The 13,892-nt window shown below is 48.5% G+C and overlaps 1 protein-coding gene across 3 annotated transcripts in view; it reads left to right on the forward strand.

Moving 5' to 3' along the window:
* BCORL1 (BCL6 corepressor like 1) overlaps positions 1-13,892 on the forward strand; it is a 49,640-nt gene extending 35,748 nt beyond the window's left edge. For all 3 annotated transcript variants that reach the window (XM_017881113.1, XM_017881114.1, XM_017881115.1), the window contains 3 exons: positions 6,857-6,934; positions 7,999-8,155; positions 12,065-13,892. In XM_017881113.1, coding sequence (XP_017736602.1) covers positions 6,857-6,934; positions 7,999-8,155; positions 12,065-12,347 — 518 coding nt within the window. In that variant the 3' untranslated portion in view covers positions 12,348-13,892. The remainder of the gene's footprint in view (positions 1-6,856; positions 6,935-7,998; positions 8,156-12,064) is intronic.

The following is a 13,892-nucleotide window of genomic DNA, read 5'->3' on the forward strand; positions in this document are numbered from 1 at the left end:
GTCTCAATCTTGTTGCCCAGGCTGGAGTGCAATGGCGCGATCTTGGCTCACTGCAACCTCCACCTCCTGGGTTCAAGCGATTCTCCTGTCTCAGTCTCCCAAGTAGCTGGGATTACAGACGCCCACCACCATGCACGGCTAATCTTGTTTTTTTCAGTAGAGATGGGGTTTCACAGTGTTGGTCAGGCTGGTCTCGAACTCCTGACCTCAGGTGATCCACCCGCCTTGGCCTCCCAAAGTGCTGGGATTACAGTCATGAGCCACCGCGCCCGGCAGTAAATCCTTTTCTAAGTACAAAGAAATATCACTATGTTCCGGTATCCTGAAGTGAGTCCTTTTGTAAAGCAGAAGGTAGATAATTCATCTGGGTTGTAAATGTAGATTTTCTTATATTGGATTGGCTTAAAGTGAGGCCCATTTCTCCTGAGATCATGAAGGATGGAGTGGCACTCCTTTATTCATTCATTCATCTGTCCATTTAGTGAGCACCTATTAGATTTCAGGTGCTGTCCTGAGTACAGGAGGCCAGACAGTGAACCCTTTCTATCTCATGCTTGGGCTTGGAGTGCCACACCATCCAAACTCCCTGAGAGGCCTCTGGAAGGCCTCCCCCTCTGGCCAAATTACAGGGAGGTATGTGACTGATTTACCTTTGTCCCTTTGAAGAAAAGAGCAATATCCAAGCTGGCTGAAGGAAAATAGACTTGTTTTTCCTCATCTGTCGGAAAGAATGTAGGGCTTACCCGGAGTTGATTTGGTTTGGAAGTATCAGGACACTCTGCCTTCCACCTATGAAAGGGTTAGCAGTTTACCACTCGAGGTCACTGAATCACAGGTTATTGTTTTTCTCTGCCATATGACCCTATGTTGAAGACTACTTGGTTTTGTTTTCTAGCCTTTCATGTCCCTCAGCTGGTAAGTTAGTTAGAGGAGATGGGGAGGGGTATGATCAGACCCTGAGAAATAGACAAAGTGCTGGGGTAGCCTCTTGAATTGAGGTGAGAGGCTCTATTCTTACCATGAGGCCTTAGGATGATTTTTATTTTTTAAATTTATTTATTTACTTATTTATTTATAGACAGGGTCTCATTTTGTTACCCAGGCTGGAGTGCAGTGGCACAATCTGGGCTCACTGAAGCCTCGACCTCCCAGGTTCAAGCAATCCTCCTGCCTCAGCCTCCCGAATAGCTGGGATTACAGGCACACATTACCACACCAAAATAATTTTTGCATTTTTTGTAGAGGCGGGTTTCACCATGTTACCCAGGCTGGTTTTGAACTCCTGGGCTCAGGGGATCTGCCTGCCCTGGCCTCCCAAAGCACTAGGATTACAAGTGTGAGCCATTGCACCCAGCTCCTACGGGTGCTTTTTTAAAAAAGAATTTATCGAGATGAAATTCATGCAACATGAAATTAACAATTTAAAAGGAAATAATTAGTCTGGTCACACTGGCTCACACCTATAATCCCAGCACTTTGGGAGGCCGAGGCAGGTAGATCACTTGAGCCCAGGAGTTCGAGACCATCATGGGCAACAAAGTGATTCCTCATCTTTACAACAACAACAACAACAAAAATTAGCTGGGCATATTGGCACATACCTGTGGTCCCCAATACTTGGGAGACTGAGGCAAGAGGATCGCTTGAGCCCAGGAGGTCGAGGTTCAGTGAGTCGTATTCATGCCACTGCACTCCAGCCTAGGTGACAGAGCAAGACCCTGTCTCAAAAAAAATAAAGCAAACAATTCAGTGACATTTAGTATATTCACTACCTTGTGCAACCACCTCTATCTAGTTCCAAAACATTTTCTTTTTTTTTTTCTTTTTGAGACAGAGTCTCACTCTGTCACCCAGGCTGGAGTGGTGCAGTGGCGCGATCTTGGCTCACTGACACCTCCGCCTCCGCCTCCTAGATTTAAGCGATTCTCGTGCCTCAGCCTCCTGAGTAGCTGGGATTATAGACGTGCACCACCATGCCCAGCTAATTTTTTTTTTTTTTTTTTTTGAGATGGAGCCTCGCTTTGTTGCCCAGGCTGGAGTGCAGTGGCGCGATCTCGGCTCACTGCAGCCTCCACCTCCCGGGTTCACGCCACACCATTCTCCTCCCTCAGCCTCCCGAGTAGCTGGGACTACAGGTGCCCACCACCACGCCCGGCTAATTTTTTGTATTTTTAGTAGAGATGGGGTTTCACCGTGTTAGCCAGGATGGTCTCGATCTCCTGACCTCGTGATCTGCCTGCTTCAGCCTCCCAAAGTGCTGGGATTACAGGCGTGAGCCACCGCACCCAGCCTCCCAAACATTTTCATCGCCCCAAAATAAAACCCGACACCCATTAAGCAGCTGCTCCCCATTCCCCCTTCCTCCCTGCCCCCCGCCCAGCCACTAATCCTTCTGTCTCTATGGATTTCCCTATTCTAGACATTTCATATCAATGGAATCATACAGTATGGGGCCTTTTGTGTCTGGCTTCTTTCAGGTAGAATACTGTTTTCAAGGTCTAGCCGTGTGTTAGCAGGTTTCAATTCTTCATTCCTTTTTATGGCTGACTAATATTCTCTTACGTGGATATATACACCATTGATGGACATTTGGGCTGTGTTCCCCTTTTGGCTGCTTTGAATGGTGCTGCTGTGAGCATGCATGTACAAATACTTGTTTGAGTATCCATTTTCAGTTCTTTTGGGCATATACCTAGGAGTGGAATTACTGGACTTAGGGTACTTTTTCAAGGAAGGGATAAGAGAAAAGGGCTGGAAGCGTGGCTGGGGTGGGGGGAATCAAGGGAAAGGAAGGTCCCTCTTCATCTGGACTGTATGTGAACGTCCATGAGGAAATGGGAATGGAAGCCGCACCACTGACCAAATCTTGGAGCTCCTCCTGTGTGCCACTCATGGGCCTGTTTGAGCTTTAGCATCTTTGCTCATGCCAGTTAACTTTTGGCTGTCTCAAAAAGGCAAATTCACCTGCAAATGACAAAGATTGGTAGTCAGTGAAGAGAATTAGAGGAATGTGCCGGAGGCTTTGAAGGAAGTTCCCAGAGAGGAGCCCCAGGAATGTGGTGAGCTAGGGCTGCTCTGATGGAATCCTTGTGTGACCTCTTGTGGGGGAGGGGGACAGCAGTCATTTGAATGCATATGTTTTGGCATGTTGGTTAAGCAAGCACTTTCTAGTCTCGCCTTGTAGGAATTCCTCCCTCCTTTCCTCTCCATATATTTATTAAGCTCTTACTATGTGCCAGGCACTGGGCTTAGGTATGGCAGAGACAATGGTGAACAGGACAGGCATGGTCGCTGTCTTTTTAGAACTTATGCTCTCACTCCATAATCTCCCATGACGCCTTACACAGGGCTAGCACAGAAGAGACACCTACTTAACTGACAAATGTTTCTGGAAGAAACTACTTCCAACCCTCAAGTGACATGGGGCACAGAGGAGCACCTGAGCCGACAGAGGGACTGCAGTTGTTTTACAGGGAGTGCACAGAAGATCTAATGTGCATGACTAGAGGTGTCCCACTCTGGTTGCTCAGCCATGACTCTGAAAGCTTCTCTCTGGCTGTCTTTTCCTACTGGGGAAACCCTGCATCACCTAGAAGGTTGCTAAAGAAATGAATCATTTCAGTAGCTCACAATGCTCATAGGTGTTCATGTTGATAGGATGATCCCAAAAGGATATTGGGTCATGGTGGTGCTTCCCATTGGGGGAAACCAGCTCTGCTTCTTTAAGTTGGCTGCCAACTTCCTCCTGGGATTTGCTTTTCGGGGGGCACCCTCACCTCACCTGTGCCCTTTGGACTGTCTCCTGTCTGGTTGCCCAGGTGTCACCTGAGGGCTGGTGGCAGTCATACACAACTAAGTCAGCTTGCCAGTTGTACAGGGTGTGGCATATTGGCTGAGCCACGTACCCAGAGATGATACAGTTGGGTTTGTCGTGAAAGCCAATGGACCTGCTTTTTGTCCAGGTAGGACTAAGAGGTGAAACAATTCCACTAGATAGTGCCTAACTAGGAAATGAGGAGGCTAAGGGGTGGCCTTAGCCTCCTCATTTGTCTTGCCTTGTCTGTAGAGCAAGTAAACAAAAGATTGTTAAAACTTTTATTGTGGTCAAATACGTAGAACCCAAAGTTTACTATTTTAACCATTTTAAAGTGTACAATTAAGTGATAGTAAGTACATTCACAATGTTGTGCAACTACCACCAGTATCTAGTTTTGAAACTTTGCCATAATTTTAAAGGAAAATCTCGTCCCCATTAAGCATCCCCTCCCTCTCCCCCACCCCCCAGGCCCTGGCAACCACCAATCTGCTTTCTTCTGTCTCTATGGGTTTGCCTCTTCTGGACATTTCATCTCAGTGGAATTATACATATGGGACCTTTGGTGTCTGGCTTCTGTCACATAGCATCCATGTGGGTAGCATGTGTCAGAATCTCCTCTTAAAGGCTGAATAATATTCTACTGTATGGATATACCACATTTTTGTCTGTTTATCCATTCATCCATTGATGGATGTTTGGACTGTGTCCACCTTTTGGCTGCCATGAATAGAATTGCTATGAACATGCACACAGGCAGGTACTTGTCTGACAACCTGTTTTTAGTTCTTTTGGGAGTGGAATTGCTAGGTCATATGGTAATGCCGTGTTTTACCTTTTGAGGAATGACCAAACTTTTCCACAGCAGCTGAACCATTGTATATTTCCATCACAAATTTCATCAGTTGATGGGCATTTGGATTGTTTCCACCTTTTGGTTTTTGTAAGTGGAGTTGCTGTGAACATTCATGTGTAAGGGTTTTTTTTTTTTTTTTTTTTTTTTTTTTTTTAATTTTTTAATTATACTTTAAGTTCTAGGGTACATGTGCATAACGTGCAGGTTTGTTACATATGTATACTTATGCCATGTTGGTGTGCTGCACCCATCAACTCGTCAGCACCCATCAATTCATCATTTATATCATGTATAACTCCCCAATGCAATCCCTCCCTCCTCCCCCCTCCCCATGATAGGCCCCAGTGTGTGATGTTCCCCTTCCCGAGTCCAAGTGATCTCATTGTTCAGTTCCCACCTATGAGTGAGAACATGCGGTGTTTGGTTTTCTGTTCTTGTGATAGTTTGCTAAGAATGATGGTTTCCAGCTGCATCCATGTCCCTACAAAGGACGCAAACTCATCCTTTTTTATGGCTGCATAGTATTCCATGGTGTATATGTGCCACATTTTCTTAATCCAGTCTGTCACAGATGGACATTTGGGTTGATTCCAAGTCTTTGCTATTGTGAATAGTGCCGCAATAAACATACGTGTGCATGTGTCTTTGTAGTAGAATAATTTATAATCCTTTGGGTATATACCCAGTAGTGGGATGGCTGGGTCATATGGTACATTTAGTTCTAGATCCTTGAGGAATTGCCATACTGTTTTCCATAATGGTTGAACTAGTTTACAATCCCACCAACAGTGTAAAAGTGTTCCTATTTCTCCACATCCTTGTTTGTTTGTTTTGAGACAGAGTCTTGCTCTGTTGCCCAGGCTGGAGTACAATGGCATGATCTTGGCTCACTGCACCCTCCGCCTCCCAGGTTCAAGGGATTCTTGTGCCTCAGCCTCCTGAGTAGCTGGGACTACAGGTGTGTGCCACCACGCCTGGCTAATTTTTATATTTTTAGTAGAGACTGGGTTTTGCCATGTTGGCCATGGCTGGTCTCAACCTCCTGACCTCAGATGATCCACCCACCTCAGCCTCCCAGGGTGTTGGGATTACAGGCGTGTGCCACTGTGCCCTGCTTCATGTGTAAGTTTTTGTTTGAACACCTGATTTCAGTTCTTCAGGATATATATACCTAGGAGTGGAAGCAAAAGGATTTTATGAGGATAAACCTGGACATTTCCCCATGTTCTTCAAAGATGAACCAGAAGGACTTATGCTTATTTATATTACTATAAATTGGAGAGATTGTGATTCGATAAATGAACATTGTGACCAGCAGGGAATTAAAATCCTGGGATAGGTCTAAGATTCTGCTTGCAGGGTTAAAGCTCTACACCATGTAAAGTGGAGGTCCCAAACCTGAATGCCTTCGGGCTTAAAAGGGAGAAGCAGGCTGGGTGGGGAGTGGCGAATTGGAGCCCGCATCTGTTGCTATTCCCTCCAGCCAGCTGTTGACATGCAGGAATTTGGACACAATGTTGCCAGATCAGATTTTTTTTTTTCACAGAAATATTGGGAAATCTGGATTTTTAAGTGAAAATGCCCAATTAAAAAATGTTGGAAGTGGGGCCAGGCGGGGTGGCTTATGCCTGTAATCCCAGCACTTTGGGAGGCCGAGGTGGGAGGATCGCTTGAGCTCGGGGGTTTGTGATCAACCTGGGCAACATGGGGAAACCCCATCCTCTACAAAAAATGTAAAAAAAGTATTAGCCAGGTGTGGTGGTGCATACCTGCAATCTCAGTTACTCGGGAGGCTGAGGTGGGAGGATCACTTGAGCCTAGGCGTTCAAGGTGCCGTGAGCTATGATCATGCCACTGCACTCCAGTCTGGGTGGCAGAGCAAGACCCTGACTCTTAAAAAAAAAAAAAAATTAAAATGTTGGAAGCAAATTGGGATTTTTTTTCCTTTTCTTTTAAAGTACTGGGTCAAACACCAGGCAGTCAGTGGGTTAGATTGGTCTGCTGTCCCCTTGTTTGCAGTCTCTGACTGAGAACAGGAAGTGTGTGTCTCTCTCATCACTCCTGGCCTCTCTTGTGGTCCTTCCTTCCCTTTTCCCATTCCCTTAGCCCCATATGCATGGACTTCACTTGGACATTCCTTCCCCAGCCTAACCTCCTTGTCTCACTGCCTGCTCTTCTTTCATCAGATCACCTCTCGGATCTTCAGGGCCGGGCAGAGGGTGATCCCGGTGTATCCTGGGATTTTTACAGCAGTTCTGTGTTGGGTAAGTTTTAAGTGGGATTCTTCCCACCCTCTTCTCAAGGACAGGAGTAGCCGTGTGGTGGTATCCCTTCTTCACCTTTTAGTGGCTTACAGACCCTTTCAGACCGAACCCAAACCCGAACCCATCCTTCCCTGCAGACTCAGAAGTCATTTGTCGAAACCAGGAAATGCAGCACTGATTTGGACACAGCCATCCCTCACTAGCCCTCTACCACTCCCCACCCGGGGCATTTAAAAAATTATCTTTCTTCTGAGGTCCCTTTCTTCTCCCTGGCTTTGTCTTAACCCTGCCAGAAGCCCCTATGAGCATTGTCACCTATTCCAGTATTGCTGACACTCAAGAGGGACCCCACCCATCACCTGACAGCTACCATTCCCTCCCTACCCTGCCCCCATGATGCACATGCAGTTTTCGAAATAGCTACTGTCTTCGGAAGCCCTTAGCCTTCTGGCCGCAGCTTTCTTCTCTTGGAAGACTAGCACGTCTTTATCCATGGTGGTCATCTAGCATTTGTCCTTTGGGCTAGGGGCTGAAGATGAAAGGAAACGCCCACTCCTACCCTTGGGGGAAGCTGGAGGGGAGAAAGTCAGGATGGAATGCAACCGGCCACACCCAGAATGTGGGCTGGGGAAAGGAACCCGCCGAGCCCCCTCTGGGCTTCGTGGGAGCCCTGCAGGCAGTGAGATGGCTTGGGAAAGCTGCAGCTAGAGAAGGACAGGTGTTTTTACCTTGCCCTTGTCTGCTGATAGTATCTTCAGGCTTCCATCTCCCAACAGCTGGGCAGCTCATCCTTGATGTCACCTTGCTTTTGCCGGTTGGAGGGGGGAAGAATATAATAAATCTCTGGCCACACAATGATTTCTTTCAGGACTAGAACTTTCATGTGCCCTCTGAAGGATGTGAGCCATGGGACCGGCAAACCTCGTCCCTGACTAGGGGCCTGTGGCCTTGTCATTTACCTCCCAACTACTACCCCCCATGCCCCTTTATCTGCTTGGCTCATTTCTTTTCTTCGGTTTTGTACATGTATCTGAGTCCTAATCCCCTATATGCTCCCCTTACAGAGGAAAAAGACGGGTTTGCCTGTGACCTCCTGCATAATCCTCCTGGGAGCTCTGATCAAGAAGGAGATGATCCGATAGAGGAGGATGATTTCATGTTCGAACTCTCAGACAAGCCTCTTCTCCCTTGCTACAACCTCCAAGTGTCAGTGTCCCGTGGGTAAGTGTCTGAGAGATCCAATGGCGACTGAGTGCCAGGATCCTGGCAACAGTGGACCACGTCACTGGGAAAGTGGAGTTCTCCAGGAGGAAGTGAAGACCTGGCCAACAAGTGCCATTACACATGACAAAGGCTAACCTGCCCTTTTAGCCCAGAGTAGTCATGTTCAAACTAGAGGCTACAGGCTCCATGGACATTGACTATCTGCATTTCCTGAACCTTAATCTAAATTCTCTCTCGGAAGGCTTTTTTGCACTGTTACTGGGTATAAAAGATAATCTGAGAGATAACTTGGGCCGATGAACTGCTAGAATCTTTGGAACATTTTTGTAGTTTCTGGGGGTAAACAGATAGAATATTTGAAATTGAGATTGTTGGAAAAGCCAGGACATGTGGTTGCCGTAGCCATGGGGCCACTGGGGTCCTTCAGTAATCTGTAGATTACTAGTTTCTCAATGCCATAATGTTAGTAGCGCGGTGGTGCCAACATTGTCAGCCTAGATGACTGTGCATATTATGTTGGGGATCACCCATTTATTTAAGGAGACTAGAATATAGAATATGCCTGACACATAACATTAGACTGAACCCAATTTAATATTTATTTGATGGTTCTGGAGGGAGTTCGACAGCCGGCAGGGCCATGGTTCTTGTTGGGTTTCCCCACATGTCAGTGTGTGGAAGTGCTGGTTGAGAGAAGGAGAATGCAGGCTCAACTGCCCTTTTGTTCTTAGTCTCCATGATTTTTTTCCCTCTGATTGGTGTCTTCATGTATTTCAAATACCTTTCCAAACAATTGTAAGGATAATTTTTCTTTGATATCTATTTTTTAAATGTCAACTCTGTGTTAAAAACCTGTGAACCAGTGGCCGGGCATGGCCGGTGTAATTCCAGCAGTTTGGGAGGCCAAGGCAGCTGGATCACTTGAGGCCAGGAGTTTGAGACCAGTCTGGCCAACATGGTGAAACCTCGTTTCTACTAAACATATAAAAATGAGCCGGACGTGGTGGCGGGCACCTGTCATCCCAGTTATATCGGAAGCTGAGGCAGGAGAATCGCCTGAACCTGTGAGGCGGGGCTTGCAGTGAGCTGAGATTGCCCACTGCACTCCAGCCTGGGCGACAGAGTGAGACTCCATCTCAAAACAAAATAAAATAATAAAATAAGCCAGTGAACCAGCATGATGTACACAGGATAGGGAGCTGGGTAGACGATGGATGAGGAGGTCTTTAAGTGAGAGCCTCTGTTTAGGGCTCTAATCATTAGACCCCAGTTTCTTTGCATCCCCTGCCCTCCCCCCACCCCCCCACTGCCCCACACACATGGCCTGATCAGAATAAAAATAGCATATATGATGGCACTAGTAGGGATCAAGTTTCAGGGGCTTTTGGTCCTTATTCTTCTGGACATAAGCTGATCCCTGAGGGCAGGGCGGGGCCTCTGGGATATAGTATTGCACGGTTAATTAATTCCTCCGATGTATTCAGCACCTCCCTCTCTGAAACAGGATCTTGGGCTTCAGGCAGTAAAAGGACCAGGGTAGTCTGCATTAGGTGCGGACAGAACACGGGCCACAGAGGGCTGTGTGCCCCTCAGCGAGCCGAGTGGCAGGCATGTGGTTAGCCCAGAGCCCGGTACCAGCAAAGCTGGTTTTCCTGATGTGACATCCTCTAACGCTCACTCTAGAGCTGCCTTTCCCCAAAGCTGCAGCACACTGTGAAAATGTCTGTTCTTCAAGAAGTTGAGGGTGGGGGTGCTAGTGTAGAATGATGCCTCTGAGGCCCTATGAGGTGCAGAAGGGCCTTCTGAATCACGAAAGCAAGACTGAATTCTCATCACTAGTGTGAATGTTCTCAGGGCTTTTTTCTCATTCTTTGGAAGTGATGGTCCAAGTGTATGATATCTGTAGTCTCCTTTTCTTAACCCAGAGCACTCCATTTCCTAATCATGTGAGATAAGAGCCTGCTGTCATTTGGGAGAAATGTTCCATTTTAGGGATGAGGACTGTGGGTCTGGTTAGATGTTTAAGGCACTGGAACAGAACATTTGATTCTATAAACATGTCTTAAACAGCTGCACCAGGTCAAACCCTGGGGACCAGAACTCAGCTCTGGCCTTCAAAGAATCCACCATCTAGTGCAGTAGACAGACAAGTATATAATTAACTCTAATAAAAGACAAACTATCCTAAGCAGATTTATTGTAAACAAAAAAACAAACAAAAAAAACCTCCAGTAGTTTCAGAAGGGTGCCAAATGCAAAAAGTTCCAGCCCACCCTGAACCCCCATTGCTATGCTGCAGAGTGAACCACAGTTTAAGGTTCTTTTGCAGTCCTTTCAGAAATGGGCTTTGTTAGTAATATTACAATAGGGATGTGAATCAAATGCCAGGAGACCATGGGAGATGGAGGAACAATGAGTTACACCAGGGGAAGGTTTCACAGGTGATACAGTATCTACCTGAGCTGGGCCGGAAGGAGAGAAGGATGGAGAGCAAGGCACTGAAACATACAAGTTCAGAAAGTAGGGGGAGTCCTTTATCATGTGGCTGATGCTTGGTGGGGTGGGGGATACCATGTGGTGTGTATGTGTGTGTGTGAGTGAGAGAGAGAGAAAGAGAGACAGAGAAAGAGAGAGATTGGGTAGACATTGGGCTGAAGAGGTTAGAAGGTCTTATATAATATGCTAGTGGCTGGGCATGGTGGCTCATGCCTGTAATCCCAGCACTTTGGGAGGCTGAGGCGGGTGGATCACTGGACGTCAGGAGTTTGAGACCAACCTGGCCAATATGGTGAAACCCCGTCTCTACTAAAAATACAAAAATTAGCCAGGCGTGGTGGTGTGCACCTGTAATCCCAGCTACTCAGGAGGCTGAGGCAGGAGAATCGCTTGAACCTGGGAGATGGAGGTTGCAGTGAGCCGAGATTACCCCACTGCACTCCAGCCTAGAGACTGTGTCTTGGGGAAAAAAAAAAAAAAAGAAAACCGTAATGGTAACAGAAGATCCAATGAGGGTGGATGGCAGTGCAGAAGAGTGACTCTTGGCAAAGGGAAACTGGTTGGGAGGCTGACAAGACCGAGCCCAGGCCAGAAGTGGCAAAGGCTGGAACTGGGATAGTGGAATAGTGAGGAGGGAAAACCCTGTGAAGCGGGACCACTCATGTGGGGAGGTAGCACTTCTTCCCGCATTAGTCAATGTGAGCATTTGGCCCGGGATCAGCGTCTCCAGCACCCCTCCCAGCTGTCCCTAGGCTGCCACCCAGTCGGGTGTGCTCAGCAAAGTCAGACTCCGACTCTCTGTAATGTGAGCTCTGGCCCTGCAGAAACGATGGTGCTGCTGCCGGAGAAAAAACTTGTCTAATGCATTCCAGAGCCAAAGAGAAATGCCTTTTGGATTACCCGCAGTTTAGGCCTTTCTCCACGGCTCCCCCTCTGCTGGGGAAGATCTTGGAGAGCAAGGAGGCCAGGGAAGCTAGAGTGAGAACAGGAGAGGGAAGCCAGCCAGGGTTGGCAGGGGCGGGAGTTGGGAGAAAGACTGGTCCCAATAGATGGCAAATGCCAGGTCACAGGGGTACAGGCTAAGTCCCCAAGAAGCCTGCTAAGAGTTTTAGGTTCTAAAAGGCCCCTTTCCCTCCTGCTTGTGTTATTTTGGAAGAGGTGGTCACCAACTGCGTGCTCGCCATTTAGCTGAAAGCTGGTCCAGGCACTGCAGGGGACAGAAGACATTTGCCTCAGCTATACCAAAGGAGCCTGTGGTTTAGCAGGGGACAGGGGAGCCAGACTGGCAGTGAGTTATAATGGGGAACACTGGTGGTCACACAGCCTTCGTGGACTTTGCAGAGTGTTCCGGGTCAGTGCCCCCACCGCTTCCTCCAGCTCCTTCCATAACTCCCATCCTTGCCTTTGCAGGCCCTGCAACTGGTTCCTCTTTTCCGATGTCTTGAAGAGGCTGAAGCTTTCCTCGAGGATCTTTCAGGCCCGGTTCCCGCACTTTGAAATCACCACCATGCCCAAGGCTGAGTTCTACAGGCAGGTGGCCTCCAGTCAGCTGCTGACCCCTGCTGAGAGGCCTGGAGGCTTGGACGACAGATGCCCCCCAGGCTCCTCTGAGACTGTGGAGCTGGTGCGGTACGAGCCAGACCTACTTCGGCTCCTAGGGTCCGAGGTGGAATTCCAGTCTTGCAACAGTTGACCGGGAAAACAGCCCCTCCTCTTCTTCTTTCTCCTTCCGAGTTCGCCCTTCCCCCACCTCCTTGTCTTTCCCCCACCGAGCACCAGACTGCAGAATGAGGCAATAATATGGACCAACAAGAAGCCGCCTTATCAATGCCAGCATTAGCGACTGGACTGTTTTTGTTTTTTTGGTTACAATTAGTTCTCATCTCCCTGTCGTCGTCATTGTTATCGTGGTTGGTGATGGGGGTGGAAAGTTGAACTCCACGTCTGAGGACAAGAGGTCCCAGGGGTGGTGGGAGGTGGCGCTGGGGTCCCTTGGACTGGCCTCCTTGTTTATGACCAAGACCAAACCTGGGCCCTGGGTGGCCTTGGCCTGTCCTGAGGAGAAATGAGAAAATCCCAGATCTCTGAGCGCCCCCCAACTCCATTCCCCTGTGTTCTTCTGTCTTCTGTAGTATTTATTTTATTAGTATTTAATTTGTATTTTTTCATTGGTTTCTGATAAGTCTGTATCACTGTGACGATTTGAGACAACTTGTTGTATTGAGGGACTTTCTGTACCTCCTTTTCTTTTTCTTTGTGGATGAGCTCTGACAAAGCTATTCCCAGGTGTTTTTTTCCCCCACTGGGGAGGGGTGGGGTGGAATGGGGTGGGGGGACATGGACTTGTGATTAAGGAAGCTGGCTGCTGCTGGCCCAGGGCTGGGGCTTGGGGTAAATCCTGAGGCTTTGGTGCTCCCCACCCGCCCCTCCCGCCTTTCGCAGCAGCCCTGCTATCTTGAGATTAGTGTTGATGGGGAGGGGAGGATTGTGAGGTGCGGGGTTAATAAATTACTCAAAGGAGCGTGGAGAAGGGATCTGAGGGGTGAGGGTGCCCCCTCCTCATGCCTTCTTCACTGCCTCCCCCCCAGAGTGCACAATACGAGTTTGTTCCTGCCTCCACTCCCCCACCCCGTTCTGGCCTCCCTGTCTCAAGATACTGAGCCTCTCACCTCCCAGCCCTCAGCACCCCCATCCCTGCCCCTTTTCAGACTCATAGCACCCGTTTCCTTCCTCTCCTCCTTCCTCCTCCCTCAGCCCCCCATTCTCCTTGGGAATCTGCAGAGGGCTCTGGGACTGACTGCCAGATGTGAAATCCAGGTGTCAGCTGTTTCCTAGGCAAGGGCAGGAAAGTGGTCTCCAGCCCTTGTTCCACTCCTGCCTGGGGGCCTGGGGCTGAGTGGTGGCCCCGCCCGGCCTCCCCTGGCCTCCCCTGGCTTCCCCTGGCCTCCGGGCCTCCCCTGGCCTCCCCTGGCCTCCGGGCCTCCAGCGCTGGGTTTGTCGAGTGAGAGAGAGAGAGGAGCTTGGGTTGCTTCCCTGTCCCCAACCCCTCTGTGGCGTTGTCCCTCCCACTCTTCTTATTTTTCTACCAATTGCTATTTTTCCGAACAATCCTTGTAGAGTATGTACCATCCAAAGGCAGGAGGGCCTCGCCGTGGCCGGCTCTGGTTGGAGATGGTACAGTTTTATTGTACAGGTGCTAAAACAACAACAACAAAAAAGAAAATGGAAAAAAAAAAAA

The sequence above is a fragment of the Rhinopithecus bieti genome, unplaced genomic scaffold, assembly GCF_001698545.2.
Source record: "Rhinopithecus bieti isolate Rb0 unplaced genomic scaffold, ASM169854v2 scaffold_13130, whole genome shotgun sequence".
Taxonomy (NCBI): Eukaryota; Metazoa; Chordata; class Mammalia; order Primates; family Cercopithecidae; genus Rhinopithecus; species Rhinopithecus bieti.